The sequence below is a fragment of the Magnolia sinica genome, chromosome 3 (genome assembly GCF_029962835.1).
Source record: "Magnolia sinica isolate HGM2019 chromosome 3, MsV1, whole genome shotgun sequence".
NCBI lineage: Eukaryota > Viridiplantae > Streptophyta > Magnoliopsida > Magnoliales > Magnoliaceae > Magnolia > Magnolia sinica.
Window position 1 is genome coordinate 15,350,687 of NC_080575.1, and position 26,403 is coordinate 15,377,089.

At 39.7% G+C, this 26,403-nt stretch overlaps 1 protein-coding gene and 1 long non-coding RNA gene across 2 annotated transcripts; both read right to left on the reverse strand.

The window, feature by feature from the left end:
* Positions 1 to 682: 682 nt before the first annotated feature.
* LOC131239596 (ethylene-responsive transcription factor-like protein At4g13040) lies at positions 683 to 22,219 on the reverse strand. Its single transcript, XM_058237371.1, has 7 exons — positions 22,010 to 22,219; positions 18,120 to 18,178; positions 10,716 to 10,855; positions 6,657 to 6,741; positions 5,388 to 5,568; positions 2,686 to 2,807; positions 683 to 1,015 (listed from the first exon to the last, which is right to left on the reverse strand). The coding sequence occupies exons 2-7, from the start codon at positions 18,160 to 18,162 to the stop codon at positions 879 to 881; spliced, it is 708 nt and encodes a 235-aa protein (XP_058093354.1). The 5' UTR covers positions 18,163 to 18,178; positions 22,010 to 22,219; the 3' UTR covers positions 683 to 878.
* On the reverse strand, positions 6,748 to 10,708 carry LOC131239597 (uncharacterized). The gene is made up of 3 exons (XR_009168289.1): positions 7,845 to 10,708; positions 7,636 to 7,731; positions 6,748 to 7,461 (listed from the first exon to the last, which is right to left on the reverse strand). It is a non-coding gene; the product is annotated as an uncharacterized LOC131239597 (long non-coding RNA).
* Positions 22,220 to 26,403: the final 4,184 nt, after the last annotated feature.

The window sequence follows — 26,403 nt, forward strand, 5'->3', positions numbered from 1 at the left end:
TTTCGACCATCATTCCGTCATGGAAGAGCCTAACTCCTTACAAACATAGAATGATCATCACGATGAAAGCCAATTTGAGATATTGCATTGCTAAACTGTTCAAACCACGCCCAAGGATGAAAATTTTGCAGGAGACAAGTATATTTGTTCCCGAAGGTTATCGTGAAGGAATACATTCTTGACATGCAATTGTTGAAGAGGCCAATAGCAATGAGCAGGAAGGCTCCAACAGAGAGGAGAACACGCACTGAGTTCAGCTTAGCAACAGGTGCAAAAAGTCTCTTGATAGCCTACTCCATACTACTGACTAAACCCCTTTGCCACTAAGGTAGCCTTATGCCAAGCAATAGAACTATCAGAGTTATTTCTTTAATGCATAATCTGCTTCCAACAACATGTTTTCACTCTAGTTAGTTCACTGACTCCTAGGTCCCTTGTTTATTAAGAGCAGCCCTCTCCTTGCATTAAGATCCCTCAAAATGCCTTTGAATTTCTTCTTAATTACACCCACTATCACTCACAAAGCAAATGAGGAGATGTCATTAGGCACCAAGCCCCTCTTAGTTAATGACACAAGCCCATGCATGCAAAAAAGAACATTAACACAAATACGCTCGGCATGCACGTGCAGGGACATGTCTGAATGGAGAATGTAGCAAACTAACCTGACTATTTTTGGACATATAACAAAATAAACTGGCTATTATTAGACTACGTGCACATGAGGATTTACTTAGAGATTTCGACATTGTCGACCGTGATCTGCCCTAATAGGGGCCTTTATACACAATTAAAATAATGAGGCGGCCATGTAAACTAAAACCCCGATTACTAATAAATAACGGGGTTAGACCTGGCCTTCCTAAGCTGCAGAGCAATCAAGAATTCGATGCATCTGCGTCTACTTCTTCCGAAGCCGAGTAGTCGGAAACAGCTCGATCCCCTCCGGACTCGCTGCTCTGCAAGAGGGTTCCAACCTTCTTTCGGGCACCCGCCCCGAGCCTCCTCTGGTGTTCTGATAATTGAAATTGATCAGACTGATGACCAGCAGCATTGAAAGACAATCCAGAATCTTTTTATAATGTTTGAGTGATAGGAAAGAGCATCATGGAACCACGAGTTTGTGTTTGAATCAAGGGGGAAAGAAAGGGATATGGGAGAAAGGCTTTTTTAAGTTTGAAAATGTGAGAGGAGAAGAAGAAGGGAAAGGGACTGATATGGAAGAAAAGAAACAATGTATGGCCAGGTTGGATGAAAAGGATTTCCAACAAGAATCCCTGTCCCGCTGATTCCATGCGAATCAACCAAACACAAGAACAAGAAACGGTACTCCATAAGTGCCCCTTTCAGTGCAACCAAACAACCCCTAAAAAATTTCATTCCAAAATTCTCAATCTAATGCCAGATGTGTTTTAAGGTGACTTTGCAATGTAAGGAATTAAGAGGGTCCTGATGCATCAGAACTAAATTACTAGTATTTAAGTGCAAGGCCCATGGTTCAGTGGCCTAGATTGTTGATCAGATGCGTCCCGTGAAGGGGGGATATGCCAAGGATCTGCCAGGTTGGGCGACTCTTACCATGGTCACCAGAGAGTGAAACAGATGCAAGGAGATAGCTTGAGAAATGGATTCAAGAAATGTATCATTTTACAACATTCGTTGTAGTAATTATGAAAAGTGGAGATAACAGGAATTTGCAATGAGAATGTATTTGTTTGTAACTATCATCCTAACCCTTCAATCAGTGGCCTGCCAATAGACGGCCAAGAAAAAGAATACAAAGATTCTGGAGAGAATGCCAAAGTTTAAATGGGATGGGAACTCTCAATCTTGAAGATTATTGGGCATGCCCCATCCACAGTGAGGCCCATAAGATCAACGGTTTGGATCACCAAACTATTGGCCCAATTGGACAACTTTTTTGAGTATCAGTACATGTCCTATCCTGATGCATCAAGATCCCAAAAATTCCAATTGCAACACTTTGGATTCAAACTCTTACTTGCCACTTCGGTGGAGTGAGAGAAGGGTATGGTAGATTGATTTCCATTAATAGTTGGTGGCACTAAGGAAATTCAATGGTAGAAATCAGTTTAAAAATTAGTAAAAAATGGGGGAATTTTCTGGAAGACGAGATTTGAAGAGTGAAAAAGAGAATGGCCAAGTTAGAATAGTTTTGTTTGTTTGTATTCCAAAACTGCAGACATTAATTTGCATAGAGCTGTATTTACACGGCCTAGAATACCATGTGTTTGCCACAACTCACCGAGTTGTGGCTACTCATCAATGTGGCATGCACGCACACACCAATCCGGGCTGTTCAAATTGTTGAGCTCAATCTCAATGGAGTTTAATAGCATGAAAACCAGCTTCTTTTTTTCTGATTAGTGGCCATCAAGACCAGGGTTAAAAAGAAAATTCTCACTTGGTCAGTAGTCCAAGTTCCAACATGTGAAACAGATGGTTAGGATCATGTAATCAATGTGATTCCTGGGCTATGCTCCATGCATGATGGGCATGATTTAGACGGCCCGGATCGGCAGGCAACAAACATACAGCGTATGTAGTGCCACAAGTGAGTTGTGGCGGAGTAACATTGTAATATAGCTTTATTTGTGTATGTGCAAGTCCAATGCATAAACACCAGGAAAATCTGTGGTAATTGTAATGAAAAAATGAGCTTACTTTTATTAGTAATTGCGTTGCGCGTCATTGTCAGGAATTCATCCCACTTGAATCGCCGTAGCTCTTGTTTCTCCTCTTCTGAGAGCTCGAAGTTTGGTTCTCTTCCGCACATAAAAGCTGCCCTGCATGGATATTTTATTCCAACATTCAAATTGAGTAAGAATTGCCACAAGAGACTAATTAAACCAACTATTCTTGCCAGAGAAATACTAAAAGCTATTCATTTTGCAAGAATGCAGCAACTAAACATATATTTAGTTATTGCAACCAGTGACAAGCTTTTCCATTGATTCTTCCTTTCCAGCTGAAGATCTGGTGAAATCGAGTATCTTAAGTAATGGACCAAACCCAATCAATAGCCATTTAAAGAGTGGTTTCGGAGTGTGTCTCGCCTGGGGACCAAAACCAGTATGATTCACCTGTTTCGGACCCATACGTGTTTGGCTTCAGCCCCATGTACGTTTCATTGACTGAAACCAATATGACTTGCATGATACTGAATCATATTGGACAACATTTAAAAGCACTCTGGTATCTCTTACACATGCTGCAACAAGAATCATTCCATCAGCCCCTATAGGCATGAATCCACCGTAGCAGCTTATCCAGGCAAGCTTTACAGCCCACTTGGAAGTCTCTCCAAATTGGGATTCTTTCACTTTTCCTGCCTCCGAATTGCTTCCAACCACATTCAGAATCCGTACTGAACCCACTTGCAATATGGGCAGAGCACATCCAATTTGCTGATTTTTGGAGAACTTCTGAAAAGAAGCATATTGTTGCACAAGTGGATTGAATTGAGAGGAAATGTAATGATGAATTTGATCAGAAACTCATTGCAAAACCTGTTAGATTTTGGTGGTCTAATCCCCTCTACCATAGAAGGTGGCCTGCAAAGGCACCTTCAGGGTTTCTAATCCCCATTCACATAGAAGATTCTTGGTGCCCTTTAAGTAAAGGAGCGGAAAGCATGGGGTCAAAAGGATGATTTTTGAAAAAAAAAAAAAAAGCATGGGGTCAAATGGTGCAGCATGGCAGATCCCAATGGTCCTCGTGTTTTAACAGTCAGACTTGGAACTGATTCATGGCAGATCCTGACAGGAATCGAAGCAGTAAGAGCCCTTTTAGCATCTTCACATGTAATATTTGATTCCAATCATCACCCGAGGAGCTGGCCAAGGTGCTTGGAATTTTTGGAAACATAACTGATGAACATATTCCTCAAGACAGATATGGTTAGAAGTAGGGGTTTTGCTTTTGCTAGATTCCGATATCTCGACAAGGCTCAGAAGGCAATTCTGGTGATGGACAGCAAAATGCTAGATGGAAGAGAAATCCATGTGAGTCAAAAGAAGCAGAAGAAAAACAGAAACCAACCCTAGCTCATCTCTGAAGGAGGGCGAGAGACTTGGGGTCTGGAAATCAGGACAGCAGACCATGGCACAGGGAGGATTCATTCCGTGACATACTCTGTGCCCGAAAGCCCATGAGGCAGTATGCTAAAGCAGTGGAGTTGAAAGGAAAACGGCAGTGAAAGTCTATCTCTATTAAAGAGATCAAAGGAATTCTTGTCTTACCTTTCTCCAAGTATCGTCATTTGTCGTTTATTGACAGATAGCTTCCTATTCTCTTTTTCCTTCTGGGAAGGAAGATGTAGCATTTTCCCAGGATTCACGAACTCATAGATTCATATCCCTATCTATGGTGGAACCATGGGCTCCTTACAACATGGTTACCAGTCGGGGGATATGGATCCGTTTGTTTTGAATTCAAGTCCACGCCTGGAGTGATTCAGTCATTGAAATTGCATTTCAGTTTGGGAAGGTATTAGAGGTTGACGATTCCACCTCAGAGAAACAATTCTCATTATTTGAACTGTGGACGCCTTTAGCATCCATGGAATCCTTTGTATTAAGTGAAGAATTAGATACATCCAAAAGACCCCTAAAAGTTCTTTCATCCTAGTTTCCAGATGTTATGTAACATGAGTAACTGCCATGAATCATTATAGCCTACCATTTATATGTTTTCTTGTGATATTACTCAAGAAGAACCAACTGACCCCTCTAACCACAATCTCTTACCCTTAGAGCCTTTTACATGAATGACTTAAGCAGATTTCATCAGTAACAAAATCATACACACAAGTCCAAACTTTCAGTAACTTAGGGCCCATTTGGATGTACCTCAAAGGGTCATTTGACGCCAAATCGCCATTTTAAGCCAAAACCTCATTTTTGTGTGTTTGGATGCACCTCTACAAACCATCGTCCAATCCCCGGTTCAACAGAATAAGCGCTGAAAAGCAGGAAACCCTCTTTTGCAGAAGTTGCGTCCAAAGGGGCCCTTAAGCCGTTTCATCTGATAGGATCCATATGAGATTGGCCATGCTCCAATATCTCCCTTATTAGAAAAAAAAGCTATAGCAATGTTCCACATTTAACAGGTGCCTAGCGACAGTAAGGATCATCTGATGGGGCCATGTTTGGGATATCTGCCATCCAACATGGGGCCCAGAATACAAATATTTAGCTCACAAGAAAGTGATTCCTACTTTTATGGTTTATTGGGAAGGTGAATTGGAGTAAAAGATTACACATCTTTCCTTATTGCTTCAAGGAAAAAAGCTGGAAATCAACTTGTTTATTACAAATGATATCATCTTTTGCCTGCTTATGGATGAAAAGGATGGAGGTAAATACCTGTCATATAAGCGAGCTGCTTCTTCTTGTGACCCAACAGTTCCCAAGTGGATTTGTTTCTTGTCAACTTTTATTGCTGCCTGCCATTTCATATTTTTGAAGTAGACACCTCTCATTGCACATGGTTCTTGATCTTCAAAATGCTTCCTACGATGCCGCTTCCTGCGTTTGATTTCTTGCCCTACAAAAGCAAACAACTAAGCTTGCTATAAACTCAAGCCAAGTAAAATATGACAACAAAACATAAGGAAAAAAGACAAGAACACTGTTGCAACCTTTTGTCATCAAGGGATTCGTGGATTACAAGCACATACAGTCGGTAGCAAAGAATCATAGAGAGCCGAATGAATACATGTTTACCAAACTTTGCCAACGTGCCAACAAAATCATGCAGAACACTGCACATTATCCTAAGTTGTGCATAGCCGAAACGGGGGACTTTGTAAACAGTTAAGGTCAAAGGCATGTGATGCCAAACAAGCTGAGAGTTGCAAGCTGTATTGGCACAATCAAACTATTTTTAAATTTTCAACATATGCAGATCATCTATCAACTTCGGGAAGGAAATCTCACGGGCCATTTGGATGCAAGAAAAGTTGTGTCTGAACAGGCTGTCCATGGCAAACAAGTTTCCATGGTTTGTCTAACTTATTTATGTATGGGAACTGTGTAAATCAGGGACAATCTATCCCCATGAGTTGGAATAAAGTAAGGATAGCATAACTCTTGAAAAATGTCAAATAAAAAAGAGAAAACTTGTTTAGCGCATGCTGGAACACAATGTTTGTCCACATGAGTCACATGTGCAACTGTCTACATTCAAGCACCCCACATTTGCCATGGGTGCCACCATCAACCCACAAGTGCCGCACATGTGCCAATGTGCACATGCTCCATTAGTGCTACATGAGTCACCACCCATCTTAAGTCTTCCCCACAAGCGCAAATGTAACACAATCAATTTTTACTCCCTGTTCCAATGTGTTTGACAAACAACAAACAGAATCACTAGTCCAAAAACAGCATGACCTAGATAGGCATCCAAGATAGTATGGCCCAAACAATACGTCTGGACACAACTTGCTTGCATCCATGCAGCCTCTTAGATGATACATCGGGATTGCCCAAAAGCACCCACACGACACTAAATTCCACTCATTAAACAAAGTGGTGCCATCAACCACTAAGTGCATCATGAATAATTAACAAGAGTTGGTTCTAAGTTAAAAACCTGATTGAACACATTTACTTTTCAGTAGGTAGACATACCTGAAAATTGTTCATTCTGCTCCTCCTTTAATGAGCTAAAGCTAGATACATTAGCAGATCCAGGATGTGCTTCAGTGATATTCATCTGTTGAACCAGATTGAGTACCATAAATTTCAAGTCCAAGTATACGACGAACTAATACAGAGTGAATGAATGATGGTCAAGAATGCAATTATTTAGCAACACAAGCAGGTTCCCTGTCTAATTTACTTTTTTACACATAGCAATTCTATTAAAGCTGAGTGGGAAAGTACAAGATAGTGGTAGTGATTGCCCATTATACAAAGAAGACCTATGATCTCCTTACAAAGGGTATCTGCAAAGGGCCAAAGAAAGAATCTCTCCCTCCCTCCTTCCACACAATATTTTGTTAGTGTGAGCCCTACTCTTGGAATCAAGCGAGGGCAATTGGAGCACTTGTTTACTCCAGAACATAACCCAGATCATTCCTCTTATTCTTTATACTATCAGTCCAGCCACTCCAAATCCATAAAAGATATTTAAGTATTACTATAGGATAGAGCTTCTGAAAAAAGAAAACACACACAGAATGACATTTCCCTACCCCAATTATAATGCTGCATGTATTTATATACTACTCACCTTTGTTATCACAAGTATTTAGTATTTCCAGCCAACGAATATGGCATACATCAATAACTATCCTGCTTAGAGTCAGTTACCTCATCAGGATTTGGAGTTAAACATAGTTCAACGGCAAACTAGGTCCTCCCAACCACTTCGATTCTGAACAAGTTTTGGAAAATCTTTCTCGACCTCAATGCAGGCCATGCCTCCACATCACTAGGTAAGGAAGAACTGCCAATTTTTAGAGGAACTCTAGGACCTCTTAAACATGGATGAAAGGCATGGTGGCCAGATAAGGCATATACATCATGGATGCAACATGGATATGCATGAGATGGGTTTTACACATGAAATTAAAATAATGAGCGTGATAAGATAAAGATCCATTACCTATTTTGACGCATCTGGGCACAACAGCATGCAACTTTATAGTGGAATTATTATCCACATGCGATAAACATCTTTTGTTTTGTTGATGAAGAAACACTGACAAAGAAGGGAGCCACTTTATTTCTTCCCACCTAGCTGATAAAGCCCATCTTTTCTAGTTTTTCTCATTCAATAGTACAAATATATACTGTTGTATACATTTCACTTACCCACGTTGGCAGAGAGGCGAATTTTCTAGCAGATTGTCTACCTAGAGGAGGATCAATCCTTCCCACTCGTGGCAGAATTCAAATTCCATTTGATGTGATTTTCTTCTTATTCGAAAAATTTTGCAGTTATCTTTAAAAAAAATCGTACTGTTGTATAACAAAGGAAAGGAAGCGTGTATTTATCAGTCAAAGAATGCAGATAACAATTCCAGAAAGAAACAACCTATATTTATCAGTCGATCGCTCAAAATAGTTGACAACTAATGGAGATGGTGTGGTATCATAAGATTCATAACTGAACCCCCATCATTTATAGCAAGACTCCAACAAGAATGCCAATCCTCCTTCAAGACCCCTTCCAAGTCCAACACTAGTTGACACTACCATGACTCCGAGTCCACCTTTACTTCCACCAATATTATATTGCTAAGGGTTGAAGAAGGCTAAGATGATTATGATTATTGTTAAAAGTCTTCAATTATCGTAACAACATGGACATATTAATTTTTCTTAGTTTTGGTAAAGGTAAACATATTTTAAATTTCGGGCTCCACATACCACAAGATTAAACCCACTACATTCAACCAAATTTTGGGCCCCAATCTACAACTCCTGAATCCAGTTCACCTTGTCTACTCCCATTACATGCAACTAAACCCAACCATCATCATCATCAAAGCTCATCCCAACTAATTGAGATCGGCTACATGAATCCCATTCCACTACTCCAATCTGTCCAAGATATCCTTGGAAAAGTCATAGGTCATCAAATCTTTTCTTACTACCTCCACCCATGTCCTTTTAGGCTCTCCCTGCCATGCCTTCAACTTGAACCTACTCACTCCTACTCACCAGTGCAGTTCTTGGTCTCAAATACATATGGCCAAACCATCTAAGCTTACTTTCCCTCATCTCATTACCTACTGGGGCTACTTCTAAGTTCCCCTCGAATGAATTCATTTCTAATTCAATCCTCCCTCGTCTTGCCACTCATCCATCTCAACCGCCTCATTTATTATTCCGTGAACGTATTATTCTTTGACTGCCCAACATTCCAGCCGTAAAGCATGGTTGGTCTTATGTCTTATAAAATCTCCCCTTCAATTTGGTATGCAGCATTCAAATAAAACTCGATAGGTGCATCCCCGCTTCATCCACCCAGCACTAACTCGAAGAGCAACATGGTTCTCACTCTCTTTGTTCTCATGAATAACCAACACTTACTAAATTTGCATTTCATATACTCTTTTTTTTTTCCAGTAATTTAAAACCTTTAGATTCAAAAGCATCACTCCATAATTCTAGCTTTGGGTTACCCCCTCCCTTTTCTCGTCAATCAAAATTATATCATCTGCAAAAATACACCATAGAACCTCCTCTTATAAATGCCTAATTAACTCATACATGACCAGTGCATGCAACTAAACCCAGTCTTTAAAAAACTTAATCATGCACCAACTTCAGTGAGTAAGTCCACGCATATCTACCACTGTCCCAAGACAGTGGGCAGAAATCCAGCACACATTTCAAAATGGGATCTGAAATCTCATTCTAATTTGTGTCATAGGATTCCCACCATCTATATTGAAGTTAGAGCCGCGTGTTTACCAAATCTAATTGCAAGCTGTATATTATTACACAATCTTTCCTTATTAATTATATATGTACAGTAAATTCTCGACTTGATTGCTCAATAGGCCACAGCTCTTACAACAGAACATAATGGCCTTGATGATCACAAGGACTTTTTTTTTGTTAGCTTGTTAGTACACCCCACTGTCAGTTCACACATCACTGTTAGCCACCCCCACTAGGGAATCGATACCAAGACCTCAGTGTTGAAGATGGTCACAAGGACTAGCACCTCTTCTTTAGTTCAATTACAGCACTCACTGTTAATGCTACAATGGCCAATATTCAACAGATAAAGGCCAACTTTCAGAACCTCACAGTAGATAGCACTAGCAAACAAATAACTCCATAAGAAACTATATTCACATTTCATGGGGTAGACGAGGAGGACACACATGTAGCCCCACTTTTGTGTAAGACAGTTTCCCCAATAAATAAAGCCAATGTTCAGTCTCGTGCAAGTTATTAACTTTAATTTACAAAAACATAAATAAATAAATACATCCCCATATTGTAGAATCCATATCAACCTAGGAAATAGTTTGCTGACCAGTGCACTGCAGTTGCAAGGTATTCCATAACGGCAACGATGGCCATAGCTGTTACTGTTATGTTATGGCCTTCTTCTCTCTTTTTTTTTTTGAAAAAAAAAAAAAACTGTTTCAGACCCATTATAGCCATTTTTTCTGGAACAGCCGTTATGGTTATTTCATCCCCATTAATATGTAACAGTTACAACTGTTACCGTTACGTAACCATTTTGGCATACCATGGTGGGTTGGCCTAATTGGTAGAAACTAAAAAATCACAAAGGAGAAGGGGGCGAACTAAAAAGGTATTAGTTTGGCCGTTACTCCCTCGCCAAACACCCGTGGCAAGACTCAATCCCAAGTCATACCCCAGGAGAGCACGTGCATTACCCAGCTTGTCTACTGAGCTGGTTTTGTTCTTTAACTTTTGTTTTCCTTCTAAAGCATTACAATGAAAAATATGTTTAAAAAATCCCATATTTACTTAAAATGTAGATTTACCAGTAATTTAAAGCAAAATAAAGTTTTTTTTTACCATACAAGCATATCGAAGGGACTTTGAAACAGTTTAGGGAAAAGATCATTCAGCAATATAATACTTCAGTGCATTTTGATTTAAATGTAAATGAGCAAATCTGCAAGAAAGAATCTGTTAATAGTGGGAATCGATGGGGAAAAAGAAGTAGAACAAAAGGTAAACCCACACTACCTGCTTTCGCTGACTGATATCAGCAGAAGGCATAGGATGCACACTGACTGATTTGGACCATTTAGTATTCTGAATGGGATTTTCCGAAACACTTCCATTCTCATTGAACCTAGGAAGCTGGACCAAGAAAGAACTTCTCCCTGCAAATACACATCATAAGTTCTAAAAACTATTGTGTTGATTCCAAAAATAACATATGTAAAATATAACGTAAATCTTCATAAAAATTGAAGTTATCCTGATATTATCCAATGTTTTAAATATCTTTATCGTGTAATGTATTGCACCCTTGGGATACGGATACATATCGGTTATCGCATGAGATATATCGGTTGTATCGCATAATGTATCGTTGTTGTTGGAAAACATGAGAACATTGGGAAATTGGTCGAATTTTTGAATGAAACTTCAGGGATTGTTGAAAAAGACATCAATACACACTTAGAAATCAAAACATTACAAAAATAAAAATAAAAATGCACATAATAGGGGTTTCCTTTGTACGGAGTCATAATATATGCGCTTTCCAACTAAACTGATGCAAGTATATTCAAAGTAATAATATAATTTATAAACGTAAGAAGATATGTATGGAAACACAAGCAATACATTCAAAAGCAAAAGAAGAATCATAAATCAGGTTACATACATGTTTAATTTTGTGTTTAGATACAAAGATTGCAACTGATTTGCGAGAAATTGAGAAATTTCGATTTTTCTCAATTTTCCGCAACATGACCCATCTCCCCCAAATCTCAAAATCGAAGTTCCAAATGCATGATTTTTCATGGAAAACATGAAGAATCATAGATTTGTAAACATTCAACAATGGTTTAACATGATTTACAGCAAAAACATAGATCGAAAATCAAAAATGCTCATTGGATCGAATAGGTGGGATATATCGGCACTACCTATGCATTTCGTATCGCACAGGTGGGATACGAGATATATCGTGGGATATATCGGCTGATATCGTCGATATTTAAAACATTGATATTATCTATGAGAAAATTTATATGAATTATCAGGGACATTGAAAAAATTGGAGAAGTTATCATGAAATTATTGGAAATTGTTAGCCTACACAAATTATCCCATACAAGTATACAATAGTATCCTGCAATAAATACAAAAATGCATAAAGCTTGAATTGAAATAACAAAATTATAATATGTTAAAAATATGGAAAACCGCAAACCTATAGAAAAAGTAATAAAAGGGAAGAAAAGAAAGCAGTCAGTAAAGCCAAGTATGAAGTTGATGATGCATTGTATGAGAGAGAGAGAGAGAGAGAGATCTACAAACTAGTAAAAGCAAGGAAGAGTTAAGGTCTACCTTAACTCTCCCTTGCATACACACATTAGATGCATCAAGGGTGACGATCGTAAGGTCTCAGAGAAAGATCTTGAGATATGAGAGATTACGGAGGCTATTGAACGAATAGGAAAGAATGGGGGTAGATCTAGGAGGGGTCTCCAATCCTATGGTTTTGGGACTTGGGAGCAAATGGGTATTATCATAAACTTCTAGGGGAAGTAAAGGCAGCCCAAACAAGGATGAGGAAGAGAAATGTTTCACGGGCATATAATGTATTCATAGAAGTGTGGAAGATACTGAACAAAATCAGATTAGTTTAGTCAACAAATGTTTTTTAATAGAATTTTTCTGAAAGAAAATGCTTGAGTAGATGAGGAGCATCATAATTCCCATTTAAGTTACACCAATTGTCAGTGGATCACACCATGAGTCTTTCAGTGTCATGTTTCAGTCCTCTTCCCCAAATCAATCTGGTTCATGTCAGGGAGATCAACAACTGAAGCCATTTTCCTACTTGACAGTTAATGGGAAAGTACGGAGATCAGAGGAAGAATCTAAACATGGTTTTCATAGATGAGGAAAAAGAATACAATAGTGCATAAGGAGGTTGTATGGTAGCTGATGAAGAGGAAAGGGATCTGGAAGGATATATCATCAACATTAAAGACATGTGCAAAGGTCATGTGATGAGAGTCATGAGACTGCCCTTATCTTTTTGACTTGTTATAGACAAATTAACAGCAACACTCTAGGATAAGTACTATAGGTAAAAATTAGCAGAACCAATATGGAGTATTTGGATGGTCTTGACTTGTGAAAAGAGTTTCCTTTGGACCTTTAATTTTAGAACGTCATGGTCATTAGTTTCATATGCAGTCAAAGATTTGAAAAACTTGACTCAAAAGCCGATCGGACTCAAATATGTATTCTGTTTGGTTCTAACTCTATCAAGACTCAATCAACTTGGTTGGTTGCAATCAACTCACCAAGAGTTGACAAAGCCTTGTCCTTATTTTCCGACAAAAGTATTTTTAAACAATCACTTTTTTTCTAGAGGGGGTTTCCTAGTTTTTTCTCCATTTTCCTCACTTTTACTGGATTTACTATTTTTAACATACTCTTTAGAGTATTAATTATTATCGAATTGTGATCCTAAAGACTAGTGGAAACTCGCTTGGTAGAGATGTGCAAACAGGTCCCCAGCCCGGATGAAGGGGATTGGTGTTAGGCGGGCGGATGCCAGACTTTTATTTTTTTGATAGGTAGCTGGGCACAAACCCAAGACTTCAATGTTGAAACAAACCCTTTCTACCATTGAGCTACGGGCTGCACCCATTGTTGGATGTCAAACTTTTGCCATGCAACCATGAAAATTCCTATTTAAAATCTCGATGATTGACAAAATAGGGTGGACTTAAGGGCTAATCGGGCCGCAAGCTCGTCTTTTCGCTTTGAGATGATGCCTAATCATCCTTGTATCTTCGTTTAGTTTCACTCCCTTTTGGGTGGCTTGAATAAAATTTATTGCTGCCATTCAAACAAATGGCCAAATGGCATAGTAGGATTTATAAAGCAGACCCCAAATGACTGGGAGAATCCTATAATGATGATGAATACATATATAAATATACAAAGGATGTCATAACATGGCAGAATCTATCTATCTATCTATCTATCTATCTATATATATATATATATATATATATATATATATATATATATATATATATATAGATATAAGCATAATCACACAACTAGCTGTCTTGAATTTAAAAACAACCATGTTGCCACATGTACCAGTCTAATGAAGCAAAGAATATTTTCTTATTTAAGAAACAATCACATGCCCTTCTTATTGATTATTTTATCATTTTTAATGAAAGAAAAACATTCCATTGTTTTTTCTCAATTTTTTTTTACTCAGGCTCTTAAATTTTCCAAATAGAATTCCATGTTTGACCAGGTTATGATCTGTTGTAACTAAATTTTAATTTCAGTTGGGAAATTTCTAACTAATTTTACTTAACCTTTAACTCACTTTTCAGATTTGTAAAATTTGAATAGTAAACAATAACTGACTTGTCACAATTAGAAGTGCCAACCAATTTTTCGTAATAAACCAAGGGTGTGTTTTGGTAACATGAACATTACAATCTAACAAGTATGTTCTAAAATAGATATTTTCTGTAAAATCATGTTAAACATGGGGTGTTTGGTCTTCACGGCAAAATTTTGCAAGATTGCAAATCCTTCCCGAAACCAAGAACTGAATTTCAGAAAAACGTAAACTTATCCACATTTATGATTTACAGAACCTTAATTATGTCCCTCTATTCCACACCATCTGATCAAAGTGATCTTTTGGAAGGGATTGGCAATGAAAGGTGAGACCCAATTGATTGTCCAAATAGACCTTCTCTATTATAATCAATATGGACCATCCATTTTCATGTGAGGATCATCCGATCAAAGTGAATTTTACGAGGTATGGGCAATCAAAGGAAGGCCCCACAAGCTGGACAATCAATATCAATCATTGGATCTTCTTGATTATAATTAACATGAATAGCCCATACAAATCATCAATCAGATTGCTAGGATGATTCAATTAATGTGATCCTTCGGGAGTGACGGTCAATTATGGTGTGCCCCACATTATGGATGGTCCAAATCAATGGTCAAAACTGCTGTTATAATCAACATAGACCGTCTTTGCCCTAGCCATTGATCGGATGGCTAGGACATCCAAATAAATTTTAAGAGAGGGAAATCAAAGGTGGACCCCACATGACAGACAATCCAAATTAATGACTGGACCTTCTCTATTATAATCAATATGGATCATGCATTTTCCTAGCCATTGATCGGATAGTTAGAAACCCTTTCAAAGTGATTTGGGATGGTCATGCAACCAAAAGTGGGGCACACATGATGGATGGTCCAAATCAATGATCATACCTCTATTATGATCAATATAGACCGCCCATTTTCCTAACCATTGATCAGATAGCTCGGATCATCTAATCAAAGTGATTCTATGATGAGACAGGCAATGAAAGCTAGGCCCCACATGATGGACAATCCAAATAAATTATCTGACTTTCTCTATTAGAATCAATATGAGCAATCCATTTCCAAGCCATAGATTGGATCATTCAATCAATGCGGCATTTATTAGGGGTGAGTGATCAAAGTGTGCCCCACATGATAGGCGGTCCAAATCGATGATTGCCTTCTTTATTATAATCAATGCAAACCGTCCATTTTTCTAGCCATTTTGGATGGTTTGATCGTCCAATCAAAGTGATTTTTTAGATGAACATACATCAAAGATCCCCAATTGGACCATTTATAGTAAAATAGAAGTGACATTTAAGAGTGACTAGCAAAGGCCCCACCTCACCAGATGGCGGATTTAGATCAGTGATCAAACCCTTTCTAGTATAATAAATAGGAACCATGCACTTCCTATCCATGAGATCATGGTTAGGATCATCGTATCTGAGCAAGGTATTCCATAACAGTAAATCAGTAATGGTGGCCATAACAGCCACCATCATTACCATTGTGATGCAGGCCATAACAGCCATTACGGCCTTTTTTATTTTTATTCTTTTGAAGAAAAAAAAATCCATTTCAGACGCATCACGGACCATAAAAAAGTTGATGAAGACCATTTTTACTATAACGCCTATTTCGGCCTGGTAACGCGTTAGTTGTAACAATTACAACCGTTACATAACCGTTTTGGCATAACATGTATCTGCGCGACTTTTGGGAGGGTGGACAATCGTGGATCGGTGTTGCATGATGGAAGGTACAAGTCAATGACTGGAGTTTCTCTAGCATAATCAATATAGTGCGTCCATGTTCTTAGCCATTATTGGTATCTTGGTTGGTTAGGATCATCTAATCAAAGTTCCTTAAGATGGGTAGGAAATCAAAGCAGGCCCCACATGATGGACTGTCCATATCACTGGTCAAACCTTTCTAGTATAACAATTATGAACCATCCATTTCCAAACCATTGGTTGGATGGTTCGCATATCAAATTGTTGGTTATGCGCACCCAACCACTGGTTGCCCATGATTCTCAACAATCAATTTGGTTGGAGATCCCAAGTATCCAATCAAGTTCAAGGAAAACAGACGTTCCAATTAATGGAATAGACCCAATCATTGATTTGAATTGTCCATCATGATGGCCCCACATTTGATTGGCTTTGCTTCCAAAGCAATGCTGAATTGCAAATTTTTATTATCCCAAATATTGACAATGCTACACTACCACCCCACGCACGCATGGGTTCTCGAACCCTTGACCTCAAATATGAGACACAGTGTCTACCACTGAGCCAAGTGAAGAGACCCCTTAATAAAATGGTGATTTAAGGTGGGCTGGCCAAACAGTCAATGAAACATTAAAAAACATGGGGAGGGGGACAATTTTTTTTCAGATCAAGAATTATGTTATTTTTCTACCATACAAATTTTTAATTAGGATTTTTTTTCATGCCAAACAGACCCTAAAAGATATTTTGACACTACTTTATCGTCTTTTTTTCCCGATGAGTGGAGGACACTACTTTATCATGATATTATTGCAAAAAAAAATATCACAATAAATTGAGAGATCATCTCAAATAGGTCCTCCGCCTTATCATGATGTTTTTCCTTCTTTTTTCTCTAAGAGTTACCTTAACATGATGTTACCCCAAAAAAAACGGTTTTTATTGCAGATAACTGTCACTAAGAGCATATTTTGTGCCATATTTAGGGGAAGTGTCATGACATTTTATTTTTTAAACTCGCGTAATAATGTTTAGTTACATTTTGCAAATGGATAGTTCAACAGTGCATTACAGAACTCATTTCAACCACAAAACAGGCAAACTGATCATTTCCAGTCAGACTTTAAATGAACCTCAATCAGTTTTTTTTTTCCGTCTTTCCTCTCTCACAAACACAAACAGAACTGTTAGTTTCTCCTTTCACATTCAAAATATGATGATGATAGTAATAGTAATAATTTCCACAATACTATGTAGAGGTCTCCACATTCCAAGCAAAAGATGGCTCTATCTAAAGTTCAAGAGTTTGGATGAAAAGAACAATATTTCTAGAAAACAATTATTCACAGAAGAAAGAGATATTACAACAAAGGGAAAGTGTCCTGGACAAAAGGCAATTACGCCTAAGACTCCCATAGCGAGGAGTGTGTCAAGAAACCCACCCCCCCCCCCCAAAAAAAAAAAAAGAACTTTTATCAAGTTAAATTTTATTTTCAAACTTCATTATGAGTTGAATAGATTTACAACCAAACACAATATGAACCATATGAACTTCTTGTTAATTCATAAGAAAACAAAATGCAATACAAGTTTGAAAGAGAAAACAGTGACATGGAGGCAGTGAAACACAGAAATCAATAAGAGAGGTCTAATAGTAGATCCTATTAGGACCCTCCCATTTGGGTCAGAGGCACTCCCTCGCTTTTGCTCCTTCTGTTCTTCTTTAATGGATCATGTTTTCTTCTAATCATAAATACATAGAAAAGCGGAAGTTTCATGCCTTAATGATTATGAAGCTGAGAACAGAATTTAGCAAAAATATGAAGAGTAACTCCTGCTTTCAAGAACAATAGGTCATGAAACAAGGGAAGATGTCAAACATAACAATGTACAAGCCAAAAGTAAACATGCAAAACAGAAAAGGCTGCAGAAATGATGATGTCGCACATCACAGTATGCAATTTTTTTGGGAGTGTGTTTGGCTTTCCCCAAATTAGAAGTGGTTTGAATATTTCAGTGCAGTTGTGACAGTGAAAAATCAGAAGTACATTAGGAGAGATGCCTTCTCTCTTCCTCTTATGCCCCAATTCAAAATCAACCCCATTTCTGGTACTGAATTTGGTGGAAAAGCAGGGAAACAACAACCCACCTTACGACGTTTCCAATTCCATGCTGCCCAAAAACAAAAGTACAGTGGACAACCATCTTCTCTGCCAGAATATTCAAACCGCTTGCAATTTTGGGGAACATTCAAACACGCAAAAATTAAATTCTTGATCAAGGATGAGTATACCAGAGCAAAGTCCCAGAAGTTTGCGCCTCCGTAGGCTGACCATGGCTGATTCGCACTTCCTAATAAGCACATAGATTACCTTAGTGGACAAGCTCAAGCATCAACGACTGGTGATATTTGAATCAAAAGGGCAGCGTAATCTAGATGAATGAACCCAGATAAGCATGCAAAATCCAACAAGTTCTGGGCAAGAGTCATCTACAAAGAACAAAGAATAAAATGGTGCACGCCTCGACCCAGCTATGGCTATTCATAGTGGTAGGACCCTGAATCCTTCTCACCCAGTGCTTGCCAATGTAGCACGTGAGCTTGGGATCTAAGCTGTTCACCGGATGGGCCTCACTGTGTATGTGCCGGGCACAAACATCAGGTGGGTGGGTGACACATGCACATTGGAAGTGGAAAAATTGCTCAATTTTTTAACTGTAAAAAATGGCCTTGGTCTTCAAAAACAAATAGTAACTAATAAGTATTATACATATAATGGTTGTGAAATTTTGAAAGAAGAACATTAGTTTATTACAAGAAACACTATCTCAAGACCCAGCATGTGATAATAATAACAAAGAGAGAGAGAGAGAGAGCAAAAACAGGTACTAAACAACACAGAACATTAAAAATAATTTGGTTGTGTAACAACAATAAATGTCATAAGCTTCCTTGACCAAAGTTATCATAACTCATAAGCATCCACACAACCAAAACCAACTCTCCCATGCAGCTTCATCCACATTGCAATGATTCCAGAGCATTGGGACATGCTATAAGCCTTTGTGGAAGCACCAATGACCATTAGTTTATTCACAAGCAATGACGGCTGCCATTGCAGATCACGATCATCTGACGACTATACGAGATGGAATAAAAAGGGCTAGCCCAGCCGCTATTGCAATCAGGATCTTTCCACAAAACTTTGTGAAGTTACAATTAACGTAATAATAGTGAGATCAGGTTAGCCGAGACATTTGAAGAGAAATCTTAGGAGGGTGCTCACAACCAACAGAGAAGCGTAAACTCAACTTGAGACTTGTGCACATCAGCTTTTTCATGCCATTGTTACATGCACATTGTCCAGAAAAAATAAGATTTCACAAGGACTATCATATGCCATAGCATGTGCTAAAAAGCAAATCATTGCATACAAGGATTATGTTTCATAAACCAAATGATATTCTAATTGCATAGATATATAACCTACTATGTTGCCAGAAAAGAGGAGCTGGTCCTAGTAAGGATAAGGAAGGGGACTTTGATTAGGATGAAAGGAGGTTAAGAGCACATGAGAAGGGATGAGAAGGCTTTTCACTAACAAACGATATGGCCTTAGGTAGGAATTTACTCTGAAATAGGATTCATAGAACTAAAGTCAAATAGCTAAGACAAGGCTATGAAGATGATGGCAATGATGATAACTTGCTTCCCTGATGCATAGGCGACTACAGTGGCAAATACAGTTTGGCACACATCAAAATTCAGGACAGAAGTAGACAGATAAACACATAGAGAACCAGAGATTCTAAACGTGAAAAGTAACTATACAGCCCAAACCTCAGTGATTGTACAGTTTGCCGATGCTCTCAATTCAGTACATGTGGTGCCCATGGTTTGGTTAACCAGACTGTGGACCAAATGGACCACGCTGTAGATGGGGTGTCCCTCAAAAATCTATACAGTGGAAGATCCTAGCCCTCCATCCTTTTGCTTTCTTTTCATAAATGTAGACCTTAGCTGATTTTTCTTTCCTTTTTTAAGCTATATATCCAATCACAGAACCCACCCAAGATAGGGTCTATTATGGATCACCAAATCATGGGTCCCAAATGCATGGAACTGAAAGCACCAGCAAACCGTTCAGTTAATGAGGTTCAAGATCTGAAAATTCCTCAAAACATGAATATAGGGAGTTTAACCATCCACGGGTGGTAAATAAAGGTGGACACATGTTCTATACAGAAGTTCATCGAAGATACGAAAGTGATTGACCACAAAAGTTTTGGAGTTTCTAGAATGGTAGGGCCTCAGAAGAGAATCTACCATCTAAAAGTGACATACTCCTTGACCTTTAAAAAAGGTGCCGTACTGACTGACTTCAAAAATAAAAAGTTGGTGAAGAGGTGACTGGTTTTCAATCTTCTGTATTTTGTGCTCTTCCTGAGGAGGTTCTCTTGTTGGCCTACTAGTGTAGTCCCGATGTGCAGATTGGTTTTTCTTTCATGATCATTTTATTTTTAGGCTTTCTTGTGTAAAAACAAAAAGAAAGGGTAAAAAAAAGTGAACAAGGAGAATGACAAGTAGTCCAATCTCCCCGCAGTAGACATGGGAGGTTTTTCTTAACGATTACAATAATTTTATTAAAAGACAGACAAAAAAAGCAGAAAGCCCGGCCATTACAAAAGGGATATGACTTATGAGAGATCATCCAATATCAAAGAGGCTAGAACTCAATCTAAAAACCCATGAGCTTATCCCTACAATATCCTTCAATCCCACGGGGAAGTAGGTATTTTATGTAAAGAAAAATAGATGGTATATTTTTCTGATGGTTATTAGCAATTTAGAACCTACATTTCTATTTTTCCAATTTGATAGAGTGGAATGGCATAATAGGATTCATATAGCTGACCCCAATTAGTTGGGATAAGGCTTAGATGACAATGATCATTTCTATTTTGCAAATTTCCTCTCGAATGTGAAATAATTCCCAAGGTCAATAGGATGTGGTACGATCAAAACATATATTCCTTCTTAATATTCAAGAAAAACACATCTCACTAAATGCCAAGAGTGCTAATATGCTTGGCAAGCCCCTCCAACCATAGTTTGGCAGTTCACCCAAAAGGTGTCTGTACTAGCCTCTTTCCACATTATCAATCTGCAATTCCCTAACTTCCAATAATGTATTAACAAGATCAAAAGGCATGTCTCGTGCAAAAAAAAAAAAAAAATGCATGAACAAGGCACTTTTCTAGGGTGATCAAGACTGTCAATCCGATGGGCCACCATAGATTTATGCCACGGGCGAAAATTCACTATGATTGGACAATCCTAACTCATAGCTCTCTGGTCCATGCACAGTTTTGCCCATTTAAGTTGGACTTTTACCATCTATCTTTCTTCATCAACTTTTCTAAACGCCACCTTCTAGTCCATTTTCGAACGGCTGATGCAATGACTAGGTCCAATTGCCAAGAATTTTCAACTATAACCCATCTATAGAGGTAGCTATTAGATCAACAGTCCTGATCACCCTCAACAAGTGCCGCATGTACGGTAGAGATGGGAAGTGACAGAAAGAGGATAAAGCTCCCTTAAGGTGGCTGCAGCCTTGCTACCAGAAATAGCAACATTAAGGCGACCGGAAGCCACCGCACGCTCACGCACACACACCCAAAGCCATCACAAACAGAATTCTCCAGTCTACTCTCCAACACCAAGTCAACCCAACAACCAAAATCAGTCGCACATGCCCAAATCCCACAAAAATCAAATTCTCAATCTCTCCTTCAAATACAAAGCCAACCCACGACCCAAAACAGCGCCTGTCTCCTAACCAACCAAAAAACCCCGCCATATGTACACGCCCAAACCCGGTTTATATATGGAATTCTAAGTTCTTCAAGTCAACCCACCAACCGAGACCACCCCCATCGAAGCGACAAAACATCAAACAGCCCAAGGACACCAAAAACACGGTAATCGAAACACACCCAGAAAGCGGAACTCGGCAAAACCTTCAAAAATACCAACCGCCGCCGTACAGTGCTAAGCCCTGCTTCCATGGAAGGAAGATAACAGAGAGATAATCCACCAAACTTCACGTGTATAAGCTTAACAAGCATTCAGAAACAACCCATGAAAGGGATGGGAGGAAGAAGGTAGACTGTTCGTACCTGGCAACGGAGAAGATGGCGGCCGGCCGGAGCGTGAAAAGAGGAGGGAATCAGGGTTATTGTAGGAAATATGGTAGAGGTGGAGGGGTATTTAAGTCACGAGGAGAAGATGGTGAGGGCTGTGAAAGGGAGAATTGCATCTACCCACCACCTTTCTTTTCCTCTCTCTCTCTCTCTCTCCTTCTGTCTCTTGTGTTGGAGGGGCTGAAGAGGGTGGGGAACGTATGTTTTATGTTTCCTAGCTTTGGTTAAAATGTCCAAACTACCCCTGCTCTTATGTAAATTCCAGCAGGGCCCTTTATCCAAAACAGTAAGTAGGCCGGTTCTGATCTGTCGCGATGGATCCTAAATAGAAGTCCGTCACCCGGTGCCTCCAGGCCGTCCGTTCTCATCCAACTAGTCCTGTTTTTTCACCTGCCCTTAATCCTCTATAACCGGGCCTGTTGGGCCCACCGTGTTTATATGTAAAATCCACTCCATCCATCAAGTTCTATCCTAGATTCTAGGGTCTGGGACAAAAAATTAGCCAGACCCAGAACTCAGGTGGGCCACAACATAGAGAGATAGGATGCTAATCATAGGTTTGTATGGCGTCCACCATTGTGTTTATCTTTCATCAGAGCCGTTAATTGGGAGTGACTCACTGGAGTGAAATGAAAAATATAAAATCACTCTGATATAAATATCAGGTGGGCCACACCTTGTGAAATTAGAGGTTATTAGTAGTTTTACGTGGTTGCCATTCATATGGCCCATTAGATTTTTTTTATTGGGCTAATCTTTTGTGCGTACGGTTGACGTAATGGCAAATTACCATAGGCTCCGAATTGTGTGGGCCCACCCGTAATGTTTACGTGGAATCCAAATTGTGATCTGGAGCAAATCCTCGCAGCACCGTACGTTCGAGATTCATCCCTATCAGAAACTCGGTGGGACGCACCATGAGGATCAGCGTACAATCATGACTTTCTGTGGCCCACTTAAAGATTTTAATGGCTTGATTTCCGGTTTTCCATTAATCACGGTGGGAAACATCCCTCCTTCGCGTGGCCCACCTGAGTAATGATGGATCAGCTGTCTTTTGGAATCTAGGCCTAATATGGGGGACGCGTCTGATGGACCGGTTGGATGGGACTCATACATCACGTTGGGCCCCACCCGGCTGGAAGTTATGATGATTAGCATGCACTAAAACCTACGTAATCATTCCTCCTTTTTGTTTTCACCTTGATGGTTAGTCGGGAGGCGTCGGTCGACGGACTGTGTGGATAGAAATATCTGCTTGGTTTGAGGTTTAAATACGGACCTTCCGTGTAAATACCCTGTAGATGGACAGTCTTGATTTGCCACAACATCCTCCCATCCAAATTCGCTCATTTTTTGGTACGTTGAAATTACCAAAATACGCTCGCAATTCTCTATGATCTGAACCATCCATCCGTTAGGCCCATCCGTGGATGGGCCGCAGCACGAGAAATCAAAGGAAAGGGGCTCCATAAGCATAAGCTTAGGTCGCCATTAGATCATGACCGTAGGAGAAAAAAAAAATCAAAAGGACCAGCAAAAGAATAATCTAAACGAAATGATGCACAATACATATTCAAATGATGAGATTCTACGGTTAAGATCACCTACTCATTGAGGCCCACAATGTAAACGGTCTGGACTGGCATGCTTCCATGCATCGGGAATGAGTTACCCCTCTTCAGTGAGTAGTCCAACCCAACATGAGTACTTACACGTGGGACCCACCATCCGGTGACGCCCTCACAGTAAGATGGGCCCACCCACAACCCTCATCTTAAATGATCCCACCCATCAACCGCAACTCATCCGCATTTAATACCGCCGAATCAGATGGTCAGGATCGTCCACACGGTTCCTGGTGCACGTCCAATCTACCTTATGGGCATGGCCCACTACCATTAATGAACTCGATCACACACGTGCAACTTGCTGGCCGTCCATGCACAGGAGAGAGAGAGAGAGGCATGGACGGATTTGCATAGTATGTGAAGGGCAGTTTTGGAAATCCGCATGGAGGTGGGCCATTTAAAAGGGTTGGGTTGTTGAGGGACTGGCAGGCGATTGGCAGCCAACGCAGCAACCACCGACGGATGGACGGGCTTGCTGTGATTGGACCGGCCTACTGCCATAAGCGTGCGGATAACGTCCTCTTAAACTAACACCCCTGGCGCAAAATAGACCATACAGAAGGCAAAAACCTTGTTCTGCGCTTGAAAAAAGCAATAAAGGGCAGCAAGAAAAGTGTAAGTTGGGAGTTGACTACGCACCTAACCCCAGAGCCTCTCTTTTTACCCACACGAGTAAGGATGCGATTTGCCGATATCCCTGTGGGACCCACCTTGATGTTTGTGTTATATCCACTGCGTTCATCTGTTTCTGCGGATCATTTTAGGATATGATGAGAGATCCTAAACTCAGGTGGGCCACACCACGAGAAACGTCTCTGTGGGTCCAGAAATTTTTCAACGGTGAACGTTGAATCCTTACTGTTTCTAGTGGTGTGGCCCACTTGAGTTTTGAATTTCTTTCATTTTTTTAGCTCACTAACTGAAATGAGCTGGTGAAACAGATGGACGGAGTGGATATACCAGAAACGTGACGTTGGGCCCCACAAACACCCAACTAAAGCAAGTCGGGTCCAACGACAACCTACGATGGTACTGGATCCGAGGATATGTACGGCGTACTAGGGTTTTCAATTTGTATCAGTGGAACCAGTGGTACCCGGATCTAGACCGTTGGTCTGTTATGTTACTCAGTGGATGGAGGATGCCACAAGAATATAGAATGTTGGAAGATATGAGGGGATGTTTGGATGCCACCCACTTCTGAGGTCCGAGTCCTAAAATTATTTTTAAAATGGATGGACGGAGTGGATAAAATATATAAATTAAGGTGGGCCCACAGACTTTACTCGGTATGATTTACTGTACGCAATCCGCTTCCATTTTCATTCATATATATCAGATATTGTACATAGTAAACTCTGTTGGGCCCACTGTGAATTTATAAAGCTTATCCACGCCGTTCATCCGTTTTTCCAGCACATTTTAGAGGCTGAACCCAAAATTGAAGCGTATCCAAAGCTCAAGTGGCATATACCAAAGGAAACAGTGGGAATAATGATTTCCACCGTTGAAAACGTTTTAAGGCCCACCTTGACGTTTATTTTTCATCCAACCTGTTCATAAGATCACACAGACATGGATGAAGGGAAAACAGAAATATAAGATTGATCAAAAGCTTCTGTGGCCCCCAAGAATTTTTCAATGGTAGATATTTAATTCACACTGTTTCCTGTGGTGTGGTTCACTTGAGCTTTGGATATGCTACATCCCTGGAACGTAATTCTAAAATTATCTGGTAAAACGGATGGACGGAGTGGATAAAACATACAAATTAAGGTGGGCCCCACAGAGTTTTCTCATTACGCTACCTTTTCATTTTTCAACACGCATGCAATTGACATATGAATGCTGGGAAAGCTGTGTATGCATGTTATCGAAAATCCAAACACTTCATCAGACTCACCTTCATCGAAAAAGCAAACGGTTGAAATTTCAGGCGTTGGTAGAGTAGTGGGTCACAATCTTATATTTAATTCCAACCGTTGGTAGAATTAAAACGCTTTTTTGTTGCATCCAAACACGCACTAAACAGCCACAAAAATTCGGCCTTGGCGGAATGTGGACACTTGCAATGTTATGCAGCTAGGGATTGTTTGAACCAGGACATTTCCGGAGCACCGTTGATGGGAGCCAACAGAACGACGGTCTGGACGGATCGATGGCTCAATCTGTACAGATTGAATTGCGTGCATGTACTTGGTAAATTTTCCATATAATTCCTATCACGATAGGAAGCAAATGTAGGCAGGATTTAGTAACTGGGACCCTGATTTTTTAATCCAAGCCGTTCGTCTGAAAACTCCTTCATTAATGACAGACCATAAAAAAATAATCATAATAAATAAAGCTCTTCCAAATTCGCAGTACTAATCTTTAATCAGAGGCCTACAAACCGACGGCTTAGAATAAAAGAACAAAAAAAAAAAAAAAAAAAAAAAACACCAACGCCATCCGTTTCAATGAAAATCCGCGCAAGTGTCATGGGGTTAGAATCTTCCAACCTCAGAAATTTCTAGGGCATTCCCCATCCAAAGATGTGGATGAGATCAACGGCTTAGATCACCACACAATGGAACCCGCGTGTACAAGACGCACTAGCTTTCCTCGCCTTTCCACCCATGGGGTCATGTTTCACCTTTTCTCTTTCTTTTATGAAAGGGAACAATCCCAGGTAAGGTGACAGTCCAATGGTCAATCTGGACGGTCCATTCAGTCAAAACCACACCTTTCATGGGTCCC

Coding starts and splice junctions, on each gene's coding strand:
- LOC131239596 (XM_058237371.1), bottom strand. CDS start 18,162: ATGGTCAGCCTACGGAGGCGCAAACTTCTGGGACTTTGCTCTG. Junction 10,856..18,119: donor ACTTCTGGGACTTTGCTCTG/GTATACTCATCC, acceptor GTGTATTTGCAG/GGAGAAGTTCTTTCTTGGTC. Junction 1,016..2,685: donor CAACGCAATTACTAATAAAA/GTAAGCTCATTT, acceptor TTCAATTATCAG/AACACCAGAGGAGGCTCGGG.